The 17976-nt window shown below is 35.9% G+C and overlaps 1 protein-coding gene across 2 annotated transcripts; it reads left to right on the plus strand.

The window, feature by feature from the left end:
- The first annotated feature begins 1025 nt into the window (after nt 1-1025).
- LOC103430788 (protein ENHANCED DISEASE RESISTANCE 2-like) lies at nt 1026-7919 on the plus strand. 2 transcript variants are annotated; one of them, XM_008368961.4, is made up of 21 exons: nt 1026-1498; nt 2170-2244; nt 2357-2410; nt 2490-2555; nt 2639-2700; nt 3113-3243; nt 3317-3363; nt 3450-3550; nt 3857-3952; nt 4029-4093; nt 4186-4257; nt 4489-4635; nt 4733-5046; nt 5199-5262; nt 5370-5542; nt 6650-6751; nt 6870-6920; nt 7006-7149; nt 7241-7336; nt 7449-7550; nt 7638-7919. In XM_008368961.4, exons 1-21 carry the CDS (start codon nt 1346-1348, stop codon nt 7728-7730), a joined length of 2208 nt encoding a protein of 735 aa, XP_008367183.2. In that variant the 5' UTR covers nt 1026-1345; the 3' UTR covers nt 7731-7919. The 2 variants fall into 2 exon arrangements, with proteins under 2 accessions (XP_008367183.2, XP_008367239.2); XM_008369017.4 differs by having other exon boundaries at nt 1197-1498; nt 3128-3243.
- Nucleotides 7920-17976: the final 10057 nt, after the last annotated feature.

Genomic DNA, 17976 nt, shown 5'->3' on the forward strand with positions numbered 1-17976 from the left:
TAGTGCTTAAGCTCTAGACACAAGGTCCGGAGAGGATCCAAATTCCTGGTTTTCTATGGGCGATATGCTATGGCAGTTTTTGTTTCTCTCCCAACCAATAAATAAGTAAAAATCATATTCAAAGCAGCTCTTAATTAAGAATTCTAGATACTAAATTAAGCTTTAACTGTTTTTTTTTACCATTAATCAAGATGATTCACTCTACAACTCATCATCTTTTTTTATGGATTAGGGTGTCACAGCTACTAGGAGTTTTGAATAAAGAAAAGTGTTCAAATCTTTCAGATTTACCTTTGTGCCCTTTTGTTGGTAAAAATTATATTAATTATTTGGATATAATGCATGATAAATTCACAATCCTAGTTAATCTGCTGGATGTTGTCTAGAAAGAGAGCAACTCACGTGACATAAATACATCATCACTGCAATGTTTTGTGTCAAAATAACATCATATAAACACAAACTTCATATGAAATTGTATTATTCACACAAGGCACTAACGTGATGATATCATAAAATCTTCTCCTCAGAGTGTTTACATTGCTAAAACAGCCAAGCAAATGTTCATAAATACAAAAACTGCTCAACTGTGTGTAACATACTGAAATATCTGATGGTGACAATCATCTTCTATCAAGCTTGAAAAACCCGAAATCCACGACATTTAGAAGGCGTTTACTAATTGGGTTTTATCAAACATTTAGAAAGTACCATGTTTGTCAGTTTGGAAATTACAATACACATTTCATGTCTCACAGAAAACATGAAATGTGTAAATGCAACAATTTGTATGTGTGATTTGCTAATGGAAATCATAAAATTCAGAAAATTTAAATTAGAATTTTCCATGTAGCAGGGAATAATATTTTTCAAATTATGTAACAGTATAGAGATAAATTTGTCTATATTTTGCTTTATCCAAAAATAAAAAATGAAATAACAAAACAAAGCAATAGGGGTAGAACAGTAATTTCGAATCGAACTCTGGATCGTATAAATACCCCAAAGTCGGTTATTCAAAAACCGGGAGAGGTGGAGAAACACAGAAAGGAACAGAAAATAACGAAGAAAAGAAGGCACGAAAGGAAAGCGCAGGGCGCTGCTCTGAGAATTCAGCACTGAAATTTCTGTATTGATTCTCTGATTCCCAGTGCTGGGATCAGAGGATCATCTTTCCTCCCCCAATCCACACATTCCCATTTTTCGTTTTGGGTTCTTGTGGTTCAGGCATTTCAAGTTCGAATAACAAGAAAGGTCTCAGACAATTTTGGTAAGCTAAAAGCCTCTTCTGAAGAGAAGTGCTTTTGGGAAATCAGAAAGCGGGGTTCTTGTTGTTTCTACTGAAATGGGTATCTCGCAGAATGATGGTAAAATGGAAGGTTGGCTTTATATAATCGGGTCCAATCGATTTGGGCTGCAATACTCGCGCAAAAGGTATTTTATTCTCAAGGATAATTGCCTCAGGAGCTTCAAAGCCAAACCTTCTTCTGACTCGGAGGTACTCTTCTTTTATTCTTCGTCTCATTGTGTTTTTTGTCCTTCTGTTTTTGCATTGCATGCATTGCATTTCTGGCTTGTTTTTTTAAAAGTTCTATGTTTTATGTGAAAACCATGTTGCAGAATCATTGTTGTCTTTGTTTGTGTTATTATGACATGTGATCATAACACACGTGCGGTGAAAATTCCTTGTGAATGATGAGGTATTGTGTCCCCGTGTTAAACCCCATGTTGCAGAATCGTTATGGAGGTGTTTGTGATCCTCATACCATTTTTTCCTTTTGGGATTTTTGATCTATTTATTTTTGGTTTTATGCAGATACGATATGTCCTTTGATAATTTGATTTGATGGTTTTATATAGATATCATGTATATATTATGTGTTGTGCAGTAAAAGCTTTGTCTTTATTTATTTTTAATTGGACCAATGGATTCAATGTCATCTTTGCTTTTATGTTTTTTGGTATACAATTATGCTTACTGGTTTAGTAGTTATTAGTCTTTATTCTTTAATAGCTGGATGACATCTTAACCTCCCATTCACTCGTATAATCAACTACCCCGAGACGCTTTTCAGCATTCCTTGATTTTGCAAGTTAAGCAGGGATTTTGTTGATAATGGATAGCTGCATTATCACTAGAAATGCTCACTGAAAACTTTCTTTTATCAGGAACCAGTTAGAAGTGCAGTAATAGATACCTGCATTCGGGCCACGGATAATGGAAGGGCAAGCATTCATAGAAAAGTATGGACCTAGGGAAGCCCTTTGATTTTCAGAGATTCTGGATAAATTCTTGTTTGCATGTGATCGGTACATTTTTTAGCATTAAGTATCTAATGATTTGTGCAACCTGCAGGGCTTCTTTGTTTTCACGCTCTACAATACTTCCAATAACAGCGATCAGCTCAAGGTAGGGTGTATTCCAAGTCATACATCATTACTTAGATTTCATTGTATTGATTAATAATTGAAATTTGAACTTTTGATAGTTGGGAGCAAGTAGTTCAGAAGAAGCAGCAAAATGGATTCGTTCTTTGCAGGATGCTGCATTAAAGGTTTCATGCTGCTAAATTACTACACTGGGTATAGTAGCTATATTTTTATGATACATGTATAATAAAAGTTTATATATTTTCAGGCCTGCCCAAATGCAACACAGGATTTTGTGGCTTGTTCTAAGAGCAGATGGCCATCTTTTAGGTATATGGATCAGTTGCACCTCATAAGAATTTCATCTCCTAGTTCATAATTTATTTTCTACGGCAAATTCAATGTAAATATTGTACATGCCTGTGTTATTACATCTTTCTTTGATGTTCTAATGGATTTTAGATATCAGTGTTAGGAGCTATAGTTAAATCCTACATACAGGATAATGGTAGTATAGTACTGCTCTAGACTGATTGAATTACTGATAAAAGAAACAAAACAAACTTCGTAATCTTCTGATAAATTATCAGATGAAGGTAGTAGTGAGTACAATTAAAATGTTTTCCTTTAGAGTTGAATAAGTTGGATGAACTTGTTTGTTTTAGTTAGGTTGTAACTCTATCATTAATTCATTATCCAAATCTACAGTTGCACTTCTTTCATACTTTAATTGTTTTGACAGACTGGTTGGTTCCAGGAGGACAGAACGTAAAAACTCCGTTGACTGGACTTTTAGCCCATTGATGCACACAGAAGGAATGACATCTGATGTTATTGCTCCCTCACCGTGGAAAATTTTTGGTTGTCAGAATGGTAAGACTTCATGTTCCTTATCTGCATTTCAAGTGCTTAATGTGTATGCATGAAAAGTTTATCCCTTCTGCAGGACTACGGCTTTTCAAAGAAGCAAAAGATTGGGATTCCCGTGGAAGGGTGAGGTGCTCTTTTGATGTACAAGTTCTTAATATTGTTGTACTCTGTTGTCTACTTTCTTACCTCAACAACGTTTCTAATTTCAGCATTGGGATGATCATCCGGCTATAATGGCAGTAGGAGTGGTTGATGGAACTTCAGAGGCCATTTTCCGGACTCTTCTATCGCTTGGCCCCTCAAGATCAGAGTAAGATCACTGACATGTTATTTCAGCATTTTTTTTTAAATGGAGCTTTTGATGCAATTATGTTAGTTTATATAAAAAGGTCGTACCCAGTGCACAAGGCTCCCGCTTTACGCAGGGTCAGGGAGAGGTGAATGTCGGCTAGCCTTACCCCCATTTATGGAGAGGCTGCTCCCAAGTCTCGAACCCGAGACCTACCGCTCATGGGCGAAGGCACTTGCCATCGCACCAAGTGCGACCTCTATTATGTTAGTTTATATAGTTATATAAAATAAAAATATGCTGTCATTTCAACCAAGTGTCTTGCAGATGGGATTTCTGTTACTACCAGGGTAGCGTGGTTGAGAGGCTTGATGGTCATACAGATATTATTCACCAGCAGTTATACAGTGATTGGCTACCCTGGTTATATTTCGAACCTCATGAAAGAGAATCATATAAAAAATATATATGCTGTTATTTGACACATCATAGTTTGCAGGGGGATGCAACGAAGAGATCTACTGATACGTCGCTATTGGAGAAGGGAGGATGATGGCACATATGGTACTGAAGTTCTCCAACATCTAAATCATAACATAAAGCTATGGAGGCATTTGTTAGCTGCCCCTAACTTCCTTTATCTGGTTTTGTCACAGTGATCCTCTACCATTCAGTGTCTCACAAGAAATGTCCTCCAAAAAGAGGCTATGTCCGTGCTTGCCTTAAAAGTAATGCACGCTTTGAGCTAGAGATACCAATTGACTTACATATATGGCTTGATATTTGGAAAATGCATGTGAATCTTCTATTTTCCGTCTCATGAACTATTTCCGACTACTAATACATGATTGTTCTTCCTCTCTTCCTTTCTTTCAATCATCTGCGACTCAATTGCCTTTTTTTGTTTACTTTTCATCCTAGATAACTTCTATATGAATATGATTTCTGTAAAAATGCAGGCGGAGGATTTGTTATAACTCCTGCAAACCAAGGGAAACAATCTCTTGTGAGACATATGCTTGCTATTGATTGGAAATTCTGGAAATTGTATCTGCGTCCATCATCTGCAAGATGCATCACCATCCGTATGCTTGAGAGAGTTGCTGGTACCCTTCCATTCTTTGCTTAGGATTTCAGTTTTTGTTCCCTTTCTATTTTCCGGTTCTTGTTGATGCAGACTATCATTGTTGCTGTAATTCGCAGCATTAAGAGAGCTGTTCGGAGCCAAAGCTGGAACTAGCTCCCCTGAATTCTCATCCGGAGACATGTCAAGTGAGATCAAATTTTCTCAAAGTGGACAGCAAAATATCAAGACTGAAGTTCAGCACCCTGGAGAAGTCAAAAAGATGGAGGAGGGTGTTCTCGTGGAAGATGAGGTGGAAAAGCCAGAAGGTCGCGCAAGTTTAAAGGGGCTGCACGATGCTGCAGACGAGTTCTTTGATGTTCCAGAACCAACAGAGTATGACCAGTTCGAGAACGAGTGGCCTTCAGATGTGAGCATGGAACAGAATCCCACGGTAACTTTACATCCAAGACTCTAAATATCCAAATTTTCAGAGTCAATGTTTGCTACCAGTTGCTCCTGTCAAGTTTTATATTCTGTCATCCACATTGTTGCAATACAATCTATTATTTCCTGACTATGTTTCTCAACACATCGGATCTGCAGAGTATACAACATCACAAACTGTCATCAGCTGCCGTTCTTGTGAAGAAATTGCATGAACTTAGAGGTCAGTTATTTTCATCAGTAAAAGTTGCTCCGGATGGATGGGGGTGTCTAGTTGTTTCTTTCGGTTATATTTAGATTGATTGTGGCCTTAAATTTCTATCACTACAGTTCAAAAGAAGGGTTATATGGATTTACAAGAGGTGTGTAAGGAAGACAGTGTATGCCCCTATGGGGCAACACTTCAAAAGGACCCAAGTTGTGCTTTACCTTGCAGTTGGGGATCAGCCGATCCTTCTTCATTTTTGATACGCGGGCCAAATTATTTACGAGATCGTCAAAAGGTAACTATTTACTTTTCAGTTCAAGCTATTTCTTAGAAGAAACCAAAAGATTTGAAATACAACAATATTCCATGAAAGTTGTAGATTATGCATCGTAATCTTGACTTGGAACCGTCATAATTTAGTCGTAGCACACCAACCATATTTCATAAACTTGATTCACTCTCTTAAATGGGTTTATTAATGCTCCTCCTCTACGAGTCTTGAACAATATTAAAGAGTTGATTAAGATGGTCTTGAGCCATGTTATTGAGCATCTCACCGATAATAGGTTAGAAGAAACACAGATAACCAAGAAGAAACTAATATTCTACTTGATTTCCAAAGCAGAAGTGAACTTATTCGAGAAACATGATGAGGTTCAGAGATGTGTTAGTGTTGCAGTCAAATTTTAAAATGCGAAAGGATGGTGGAAAAATGTGTAGTCACGTCTGTAAAAGGCAAGATATATGCAAAGCGCTACTTGCCAAATCAGTATGATTGTTTCCTCTCAGCTGAGAAGCTTTGGAAGAGAGTATTCATGCAAAGACTCCTTCGGGAAGCAAGAATGTCTGAGAGGTTGGTTCAGTTTATGACTAGACAGTTTACTGGGGAAGTAGAAGTAACCATTCTATAGTAAGAAGGAATGAAAGGCATCCGCATTGTTGCTAATTAATACCTTGATAAAAGTTGGATAGCATTACCTGGAAACAAGATGAGAAAAATTGGTTATGCCATTCCATCAAACGCGGCTCTAGTGATGGATAATATTGTCCAGGTAAAATATTATTGGTTGTGATTGGGGAAGACCAAAGTGACGGTACTTGTAATGCAAGGTAAGACATGTTGGGCCATGAATGAACTGAATATAGATTCTAGATGGAGTTACCAGCAAAACAGATACAGAACGGGATTTCCATAACCTACTCCAAATAGAGGGGATAAATCGATGCTACTGTAATATTACATACTGATTTTGCTTTAGCCGGAGATCTAGTTAGAACATTGCCTGAAATATTGTTTCAAAGATCTGAGAGCTAATATATCTACATAACATTTTCTGTTCTGAAAGTGAATTTGGTGTTAGCTTTCTTTAATTTATGAACTGAGTAATTTTCTTTGTACTAGATCAAGGCAAAAAGCACCTTGATGCAACTGGTTGGTGTAGATTGGCTAAGATCTGACAAGCGAGAAGATGATCTTGGCAGCCGTTATGGTAATATTGTTCAGGTTCGATCTATCAGTTTTTGTAGTACTTTTTATTATTTACACATGAACTTTTCAACAATCTGATTCCACATGTGCATATAAAAATTTAATTATCAAGCTACTGGATGGATTCTTGCAGAAATCTGCAGAACGAGGTGGATCAGAGTTTTTCTTTATTGTTAACATACAAGTAAGTTTTGATTCGAGTTTTTGTAAAGTAATATCGCTGTTGTCATCATCAAAACCAGATCGCTCAGTACATATTGATGAATTAGGTGCCCGGAACAACCATGTATACCTTGGCGTTTTATTACATGATAAAAACTCCTCTGGAGGAAACTCCTTTGCTACATGCCTTTGTCAATGGAGATGATTCCTATAGGAATTCAAGATTTAAGCTAATACCGTACATTTCTAAGGTCAGTACTAAATCAACTCAAGAACATGTATTCATACAACACGTATAACTTTCGTATTTAACCGTTTTCATTCCTTGATTTGTTTTTTTAGGGGTCATGGATAGTCAAGCAGAGTGTAGGGAAGAAAGCCTGCTTGGTAGGGCAAGCGCTAGAAGTGCATTATTTCCGCGGGAAGAACTATCTTGAGGTAAGTTACCATTTTACGAAATCCTTCATCGTGTTAACTTAAGTGACAGTTGAAAATAATAATTATGTTGCGGTTTATATCTAATTCTAACCTATGAAACTTCTGATATTAGCTTGGGGTTGACGTCGGGTCATCAACGGTGGCAAGGGGGGTGGTAAATCTTGTTCTTGGTTACCTCAACAATTTGGTCATAGAAATGGCATTTCTGATACAGGTAAACTAAACAGTTAATGATCTCAAATTTTCATTTTACCTGGTGAGGCAAGTTACCGTGATTCTCAAGTAAGAAAATGTTGTGCAGGCCAACACAGAAGAAGAACTGCCAGAAGTGCTTCTTGGAACATGCAGAATTAACCAACTGGATGCATCGAAATCCGTCCTGGTAAAACCATGAATTTCTTCACACAGAAAAACTTCATAAATCAAATCCTCACGAGGAAGATGCCCAGAATATGAACTCCCAGCAAGTAAAAGAAAAAAAGATAGGAAAGATGTAAAGAGAGAGAGAAATGCAGCATGTTCTTGAAATCTAACTGTTTATACTCATTTGTCCATCCAGTCAATGATATAATTTTTTGGAGGATGAGTTGTGTAGAGCTTGATCCTTTGTGGTACTGGTGTTTAAATTCCCTTGTTTGTCCTTGTGATTGAATTATCTCTGGGATCGATAACCTAAAATATAAATCAAACTGAGAAAAAAATCTCAAAGGCAAATTGTAGTTTTTTTATTTTTATTTTTTTATTTTAAATATAGAATGGGGTTTGTAGCGGAGTGGTTATGAGCGTTTACTCCTAAACTCAGAGGTTTTGTATTTAAGTCTTACCCTCCTCGATATAGCTCGAAACATGCTACTATTGCTATTGTTGCTGCTAGAGATTCACTTGTACGTAGGAGGTTTTATGTTCGACTCTCAGGGATGGAAAAATCGATACTTAGTTATGAATGTCTCATTGTGTGACTTAGCTTAAATCCTCATCTCCTGATATTGCTATATAAAAATAGAAAATAAAAAATTAGTTGGTTCTTAGGTGCATTTCAAATTGCTTTAGACATGAGGATGGTTTGGGCTCAAATATGTCAAATATGGATCAGCTTGAAAATTGGGCCAAGTTTCAGTGGGCTCATACTCATACCCATTGATGCACCTTTCCTCTTGTACGATATTTTCTTACAGATGAATACCGTACTATTTCTCTAACAAAATGACGACAAAGTCGAGTTAGTGTCAAACACGAATAACCTGACACACAACATGTTTAGCTCGAATTCATATAAACTCATGATTACAACGTGTTAACCCACCCACAAGGTCGGACGGAGTTACAATTTAGTATTGAACTCAATACATATATATATATATCGGAGTAATGTTATTCATATCATATTTTTATACTATTTTAATTAGGTGGCATTTGATATGAACAGCCACATCATTTGAAAAATTTACAAAACCCAAGGAAAGGAAAGAGAAAGACTCGTCGTATACCACAATCATCATTTAATTAACTAGTTTTTCTTAATTATTAATTTATTAAATAATTAACTAGATTTAAAAATCTAATTAATTCAAATAATATGACTGTCCACATCAAATATCATCCAAAATGATATGAAAATATGGTACAAAAATATGGTATAAATATTATTACTTTATATATCGTCTCATCCCTGGATTACTGCATGCATAAACGAGTAGGGTTTCCAAGGACCTGTCACTTCATGCCAAACGCAAGTTTAGAAAGCTTCGTCAAATATTTGAATCAATCATGCAACCAATCAATCCAACCCAGGTTGAGTTAGCACAGCCCTAGAAAAATACATTATCTCTTTACAGATATTATGTATAGAATTGCCGACATATTTTCTGAGTCCCGACTATCAAAACACAACGAGAAATTCAAAGAAATATTTCTGCAAAAATCAAATAATATTGCAAATTACAATTGTGCTTGGAATTCAGTGGCTTGTCTTAGTCACACATTAATATTACTTACATGGTCATCAAATCAAATAAAAATAACAATAATACGAATAAAAACGAAAATACAAAGTATTAACTAAAATTTAAAATGACAATAAATAAATTAGAATTTAATTTTGCAATAACCATATGCTTTTAACGAAACTAATGGAGGGCACACTGCTCCCTCTCCAATGAACATTCGAACAACTAAGAGGCGTGGGGTGTCGTCACTTGGCATTACGGTCTAGTGATATTTCTCTTTACTTGTAAGTGACAGATCTTAAAAATGAATTTAAACCAAATAATTAGTAACTCACTTCTCTGTTCCTTTAATATAAACTAGCATATGGGCACACACAAAATGTGTGAGAAATTTTTTTATTTTTGTTTTTGAAATAGAAGGAGAGAGGAAGAGAGTGATAGAGAATATGTGAGTCAAAAGTTTTTTTTTTTTTAATTAGAGAATACATGTAGGTGAGGCTTTGAAAAAAAAACAGTAAAATTTGTTTGTGTGAAATTATATTTATACCCCATATTTCTTATTCGTGTTCTATTTTAATTAAAAGATTAAACTGATAATTTCATAAAATTTTAATTAACAGTGAATATTTTATTAATTAGTAGAGATAATATCGTATCTTAAAAATAAAAAATAAAGAGATGTGGCTTGCCACTTTGCACTCTCACAGTTTTCTTTTTTATAGACTCGAATTGTGAAATGACCACGAAGCCCTTGCATGAAAACACTGCATCATGACAAAGTTTTGAAAGCTTCATTGATAATTAAACTGATGAAAACAAAATTCCGAACGTTGTCCCCACGTTGTGTCGACTGATTGAGGCACCGACGTGGCACGTGCCCACAATCCAAGACTCAAAATTCGCCCTTTTAATTATTAAAAATAAACTTTTTATTTTGGCGGGTGGGGGGTTTAAATTAATTAGGTACTAATTTTTTGTGATTAATCTGAACAAAGGCTCACATGTAAGCATCGCTTTTATAATACACCTGTTCCCGGCGCTTATAACGCTCAGTCCAAATGCTTAAAAAAATTTCCACATCACTATCGGTCCATCACCCTATAAAATTCTAACGTTTTATTCCTTCTCTTTTTTGAAAACATGTTATGTATTCTCATCCTTAGCGATACATTTAGTGGTATTCCTTCTCAACTATAAGTAAGAAATCTTAAGTTCACTTCTGTAAATAATAAAATAAATAACAAATTATTAGCTTACATACTAGGTCACTTAGCCCAAATCATATGTATGTGTGTGTGTGTGTGTGTGTGTATTCATCTCAGATTATATCGTAGCCACTGGGGTACGATACGAGTACGACCACATGTGGATGAATATGTTGCCATTGTGTGCGTGTGTGTATGTATGTATGTATGTATGTGTATATATATATATATGTGTGTGTGTGTGTGTGTGTGTGGGTGGGTGTGTGGGTGTGTGCAGTGGCGAAGCTACATAGGGGCGAGGAGTGGCGTCCGCCCCTCCCCTCGCCGGAAATCAAGCCTAGGAGCGGTGGTTCCGCCCCTCCGGTCCCGTCGGAAGTGATGAAGTTCTGTGTTTTCTGGGTTCATTGTTGCTGTGCACAGTGGCGGATTTATATAGGGACCTGGGAGGTCCCAGGACCCGTCGATGACCTTGACTCTTTGCTTGAAACTTTCCGGGAACCCCTTGTACTGGAAGAAGAAGGCCTGTGCAAGCTGCAACGTCAGCGTCTTCACGAAGAAGACGACTGCACGAAGAAGAAAGGGATGTTCTTTTTTTAACCCTGGCCCAAAACGCTCGTTTTGGGAATTTGTTTTAAATTTTTTTTAAAAATAAAGATTAAAACAATTGCCAAAATGGTCCTTTTTCTGTTTTAACTCCCCAGGCCCCCAGCACGTCCCCCATAGTCCCATCCTACTTTCAACATCCCGATGCCCCCATTTTTACATGTTCACCTATTCTCTATTTCCCCAAAATTCTCAAAATTCAAGTTTGTTTATTGGTATTTTAATCTAATCTCAATTAAATTATAATATGTATTGATGGAGATTTATATGATTATTAGTATTGATTGGTTTATTAGTTATTAGTTATATAGTATATTCAACTCTAAAACTAAGAATTTAAGATTTTTTTTTCTTTGCATTATACAGTTAATTAATATAAAGATATTATAATGAGCCTCTTATGCGAAATTTTTATGGTATGAAACATTGTCGGTAACTATTGTAATGTATATTGATAAAACCATGAAAGATATTACTATAAAAGGATTTGATCGTTGTCATTTTTTGAATCTTGCACTCTTTAAGTTCGCCCCTCCCCCTAACAAATCCTGGCTTCGCCACTGGGTGTGTGTGTATGTATGTATGTGTATATATATATATGCGTGTGTGTGTGTGTGGGTGGGTGTGTGTGTGTATGTATGTATGTGTATATATATATATATATATGCGTGTATGTGTGTGTATGTATGTATGTATATATGCGTGTGTGTGTGTATGTATGTATATATGTGTATGTGTGTGTGTATATATGTATGTATATATATATATGTATATGTGTGTGTGTGTATTCGTCTCAGATTATATCGTAGCCACTGGGGTACGATACGAGTAGGACCACATGTGGATGAATATGTATTATTCTTGCATGACAGCATGTTGCAAGATCGATCTCTTCCAGCCGAATTATTGATCTATTTTTTAACCTTATTATCTGACAAAAAATGGCCATAACTTAACGACGACTCTGCCCTAATCTGACAAATATATTGGTTTTTAGGGTTTCTTGTTCAGATATTCATGTTATATATGTATTTGAGTGAGAGGAAGCACAGCACACTAGCACAGTAGTACTAATTTACTCCTTCAAGATGTACGTGATCGTTCGATCACGCTAGTTTTGTTTAGGGTTTCTCTGTTCATCTGAGACATTTAATATATCCACAAGGATCGTTCGACTCTGTATTTTACACTTGTATGTTGATGTAGTAGTGGGGATGTTGGTGTTTCTAAGTACATTTCCTAATTTGATTATTCAGTATGAAGACAGAAGAATTGTGGTTCAAATATATGACATTGTCCCAAAATATATGGGAAGTGTGGGAAGTGTGGGAAGTGTATATCTCTTATAGACGACTTTGAAAGACATTATGTATTAGATAGCAACTAGCTCTTAGTCTATTGGTATTTCTGTTCTAAAATTTAGACATCTTATACTTCAGTTTACTGGTCTATTCATCTTAAGAAACTAAAAGACGTTGGGATTCATTTTGTAACGTAATCATGGACGGAGCCATCTTGGGCCTAAGGGAGGCAGATGCCCTTTGTTGGTAACAAAAAATGTACTCTTCTGGTTGCTTGTGGCATTAGCATTAACTATTTTATGTGCTACTATCATCGCTGAAAGAACATTTTCACTCATGAAATTTCTGAAGATCGATTGAGAGATTGGATGAGAGATCAATGAATGAATGATAACATGGTTATTTTTATAGAGAGAGATATTAGATGGTATTGTAATGAAATTTTCATGAAACGCTTTCAAAACATGAAAACGCGTCGAGGGATATTGTAATATGTTGTTTGAAAAACCTTATGGATTAATATATATGTGTTGTTTAGTACATATCATTGAGCTTTTTAATTTGTGATTTTGTTGTTTCAGGAGGCCTCCATCTATACAGATCTTTGGTTTCGTCTCTGAACGTACTTACTTTCATAATCAACACCATGTTATGCATTTCTTTAAAAAAAAATGTATGATGGCTATATATAAGCCGTATTTCTTTTAACTGCATGGTGGAAATTAATTGTTATATTTTCCACTATTGATGTTACATCTTCTGAACCTCACAAACCATGCTTATGTTGATGGAGCAAAACATTTTGTTGTGTTACACGAGAGGGAACCGAACTTTGAGCTTGTCTTAGTACTATCCTATAATCTTATAATCCCTACCACTTACATTAATCCAAGGATAAAGAACAAAGATTAAGGACATAAAAGTGAAGAAGTACCGGTGGACATGTCCAATTCAGCTCGATTTAGCCGAAAAACTGAAGACTAAGCTGAATAAATAATCAATTTAATTTAATTCGGTTCAGTTTAGTTCAGTTTAATCGCTTTTATTCAGTTTGGCCTTGAGTTCATTCCTTAGCCTTTTTCCAGCATCATGGAAGCTCATGCCTAAATAAATAAAGTTACGTATCCATACATTTGTTGACATACTATAACAAGTCCGGTTTGAATTTAAATGACGGAACAAAAAAATAAATAAACTGACTGAGCCCAAACAGACTTTCAATCTTTTTTTAACCTAATTGACATATTCACATGCCTACCTCTAAGATAAATTATCTTTTACAACTACCGACGCTACGTAACAAATATCTAACAAATAGAGGATTTACTATATACGATATATTTTAGTTTGATTTTTTAGCTAAAATGGTCTGTGAAATTAGCATAACTCACCACTTAGGTTTCTAAAATTTAAAATTGATAAAACTGATATATAAGTTTGTACACTATCAATCATTTTAAAAATAAAAATAAAGAGTTATATCAAAATCTAATAAACTATTTAGAGTTCCAGATTTCCCCTTCCCTTGTATGAAGCTTCACTAGCAATGGCAGAGTCAGAAATTATTCGATGGGTGGGCTAAGTTAAAATTATTACTATGAAATCAAATTTTTAATCCTTTGTTGCCTACATAAAGTTATATAATAGTAAAAACTTGAATGTAATAATTTGAAGCAAGAATTTTATGCTATGTTTTCTAGGTTTCTAGCCTTCAAAGCTTTCAAATAAATAAAATAAGAAACCATTTGTAGTATGAGAATTTTAATTATTACTATTAAAATATAGTATTAGTTAAAGTGATGAGTTTATTTAATATCGGTTAGCTCTTATTACTCTGAAAAAAAAAGCTTTAATCATCAAATTTTCATTTACCAGATGAAATATAACAATTAAAAATCATAAATCTAGTCCAAAAAATTAATATTTTTAAGCTTGAGAACCAAAACTCTCCTTATGCTATAACCTAGGAGAGTATTGTACTTGGCTCCGCCACTGTTCACTAGTCCAACGTACAAAAACAAAAAGGAGATGTCCCTTTTATGTCAGCTGTAAGTCACGTGATGAGGAACAAATGCATGGCTCAGTTTGTGGTCCCCGCTCCCACCAATCAATGCGTTTACTATTGACACACACGGTACCACCCTACACCGTACCACACCCAATCCGTCACCCCAACCCCATCCGTTTTTCTGTACTTTTGAATTGGCACAAATCCCAAGAAGGGCATCTCATCTGTGTGTAAGAAGTACAACGGCGACTAACGGAAGAGAAAGCACATTCAACCGTCCAGATATGTCAAATATCCGACGCCACATATAAAATTGGAAGATTACCGGGAAAGAATCTGGCGTGTCGGTACCGACAGTAGTTTTGAACTTTGACCGGGAGGGTTACCGGGAGTGAGAGGTGACCGGGTCCACCAAATTTTATGTTTTACCGGGTCAGGAAGGTTTTGTTGGGCCCTAACCCGTCGGTGCGTTTATTTTTGACTCTCGTGAGTCGTGACAAACTCCGTATCTCTGACCGTTCTCAGTTGTTTTTCCTACAAAATTCAAAATCACCTGTGTCTTACTTAATCGTAAATTAAATCATTAAGATTAAATATTAATTTTAATAATCACTTAGTACGACCATTTAATAGTATTCTTCTTCAGTTGTAAGGGTGAGGTTTTAAGTTCGATTTTTATCAAAGACGATTTATTTTTTTTGAACAAATGTTATTATCTACATTGAGGAAGTAGGAAAGTAGGCTAAGCCTCACAATGAGCTATCAATTATGTGATTTAAGTTCACATTTGGTAATAATCGAACCTAAGACCTCTCACTTACAAGTGAAAAGGAATACCACTGAACCGTAGTACTAAGAAGCAGGCCAAAGGTGAATTTGAACCACATAATTACCAGCTCATTTTGGGCTAAGCCCACCTCTTCTCTTAGTATAAACAATATCGTTTTTCAAAAAATAAAAATAAATAAATAACAATTTTAATGAAAGATTTTATTTTCTAGCAAAAAAATCAAATAAAAGTTTTGAGGAAAACTACAAATTTCTTTCCATTTTATTTGGGCTAAGCTATAAATTGTGCACAAATATACTTATAAGCATAAGAACATTAAAGTTTTCTCCCTTATGCACATAAGCCACATGCCTCCGATGCCAATGTCATAAATTATCGTCGGCCACCGTCATTGTGGCTAAAAAAAATTTCGATCGCCAAAAATTTCAAATCATAGTTCAACAGTGACTTCAAAAATAATATGCGCAACTTTTTTTTATCTTCAATAATATTTTTGTGAGTTTATTGTGTGTGTGTGTTTTTTTTACATATATACACACTAAAGTTAGAGAACTTAGGAGAAAATTCATTACTTAACATGTTTTTCAAAGGTCACTGTTGGGTAGTGATATTGAAATTGAACAATTTGATTGGCTGGTCGCTAAAAAACTTGATCAATTGATCGGAGGAAAAAATTGGTGAGTCAAAAAATGTGGTAGGATTGAGTGGCAATCATGTAACTATTTTGTATTGTATAGTATTAGTAGTGTTGTAGCCTATTTTATCTGATAAGGTTAAGGGGGCCGGCGACCAGGAGAAGAGAGATTGAGAGATATGTTTTTGTAGAATTGTAGGGGAATATGTGTGTTGTCCCTTCTACATAGCACCTTTATTCATAGTAGTAAAAGGAGAGAAGAAATTTCTTCATCCCCAAGGAATACAAGTTGTAATAGGAAATGATAACTAGAATCAAATCAGATCTAATCTAGGATTTACACAATCACACTTAAACTAGGAAAGTTTACAACACTCCTCCTTGAGTGTGTAAATACTCAAGGTAGATTTACCATGATGCAAAAGTTGAGGAAGTCGACTCGTCAACATTGATTCTAAGAAACAACATTTATTCTCAATAAGGTAGGAACTTGCATAAGTAGTAAGTCTCACTAAAAAAACCCTAAGGCTATGGCAAAAACCCGAATAGGGACAAAATCCATAGTCTAAGGAAAAATGGGTGAGAAATGCAAAGTCCAAAGAAACGTCTACGAGACGTCATTATGGATATGACCAACCCAAGATGGGTGTCTCGTTAAAACCTAGTTAGGTAGTAAAAACCCAATGGGAAAAATGCTCTTGATCGTAGGGAAAAAGAGTATATTAAGATCAAGCAAGTATCTTTAAGATACTTCCCCTGAGTTTGACACAATTCCAAAAAGAAATAGCAATGTTACAACTCAGAAAGTTCACGCATACCAATTCCATGAACAAGCTTCTGAAAAGTCATTTTTGGCAATGATTTGGTGAAGAGGTCGGTCAGATTATCTTGTGAACGGATTTGCGTGACTTCAATCTTTTGATGCTCTTGTTGTTGATGTGAAAAGAAGAACTTAGGCCCAATGTGCTTGGTGTTGTCTCATTTGATGTAACCCTTCTTGAGTTGTTCGATGCATATTACGTTGTCTTCAAAGATCGTCATCGGGACATCAATGGCGGGATAAAGATTGCAAGAGCTTCGAATATGGCCCACTATTGCTCTCAACCAAAAGCATTCATGAGTTGCTTCATGTAAGGCGAGAATTTCAGCATGGTTAGACGAAGTGGCAACTAAGGTTTGTTTAGTTGACCTCCAAGAGATTGCGGTGCCTCCAACGGTAAAGACATAACTCATTTAGAACACGCCTTGTGCAGATCAGACAAGTATCCTGCGTCGGCATAACCAACAAGGCTAGAATTGGCTCGATAAGCATGAGGTGCGGCATCACTTAAGGATCTATAGGGATAGAACAAGCCCAAATCCGTAGTACCTTTAAGGTAACGGAAAATGTCTTTCACGCCAGTCCAGTGTCTGCGTGTAGGCACATTACTGTATCTTGCCAAAAGATTAACAGCGAAGAAGATGTCGGGTATAGTGCATTGAGCTAAGTACAGTAAAGCGCCTATCGCACTTAGATAAGGAACTTCAAGCTCTAAAATCTCTTCATCATCCTCCTTCAGACGGAAAGGATCTTATTTTGTATCTAGCGATCAAACGACTATAGGAGTACTCGAAGGCTTCACTTTATCCTCGTTAAAGCGGTGCAACACCTTCTGGGTGTAGTTCAATTGATGTACTAGGATTCCATCTGAACATTGCTCTATCTCGAGACCGAGATAATATCGAGTCTTACCTAGATCTTTCATCTCAAATTCTGACTTTAGGTAAGCGGCAGTTCTCGCGAGCTCTTAAAGAGTTCCGATAAGATTTATGTCATCGACATATATTGCAATAATCGCAAATCCAGAATGTGACTTCTTAATGAACACAAAAGGGCACAGTTCGATGTTCACATATCCCTGACTAATCAAATACTCACTCAGACGGTTATACCACATTCTTCCGGAATGCTTCAAACCGTAGAATGAACGCCTCAGCCGAATTAAGAGCGTGTTTCGGGGTTTGAAAATATTTAAACCAATCAATGTAAGTCATTCAGGAACTTTCATGTAAATTTCCATATCAAGATTTCCATAGAGATACACAGGTACTACGTCCATGAGCTGCATACTCAATCTTTCAAAAACTACCAAACTAATAAGGTAGCGAAAAGT

The sequence above is a fragment of the Malus domestica genome, chromosome 01, assembly GCF_042453785.1.
Source record: "Malus domestica chromosome 01, GDT2T_hap1".
Classification (NCBI taxonomy): Eukaryota; Viridiplantae; Streptophyta; class Magnoliopsida; order Rosales; family Rosaceae; genus Malus; species Malus domestica.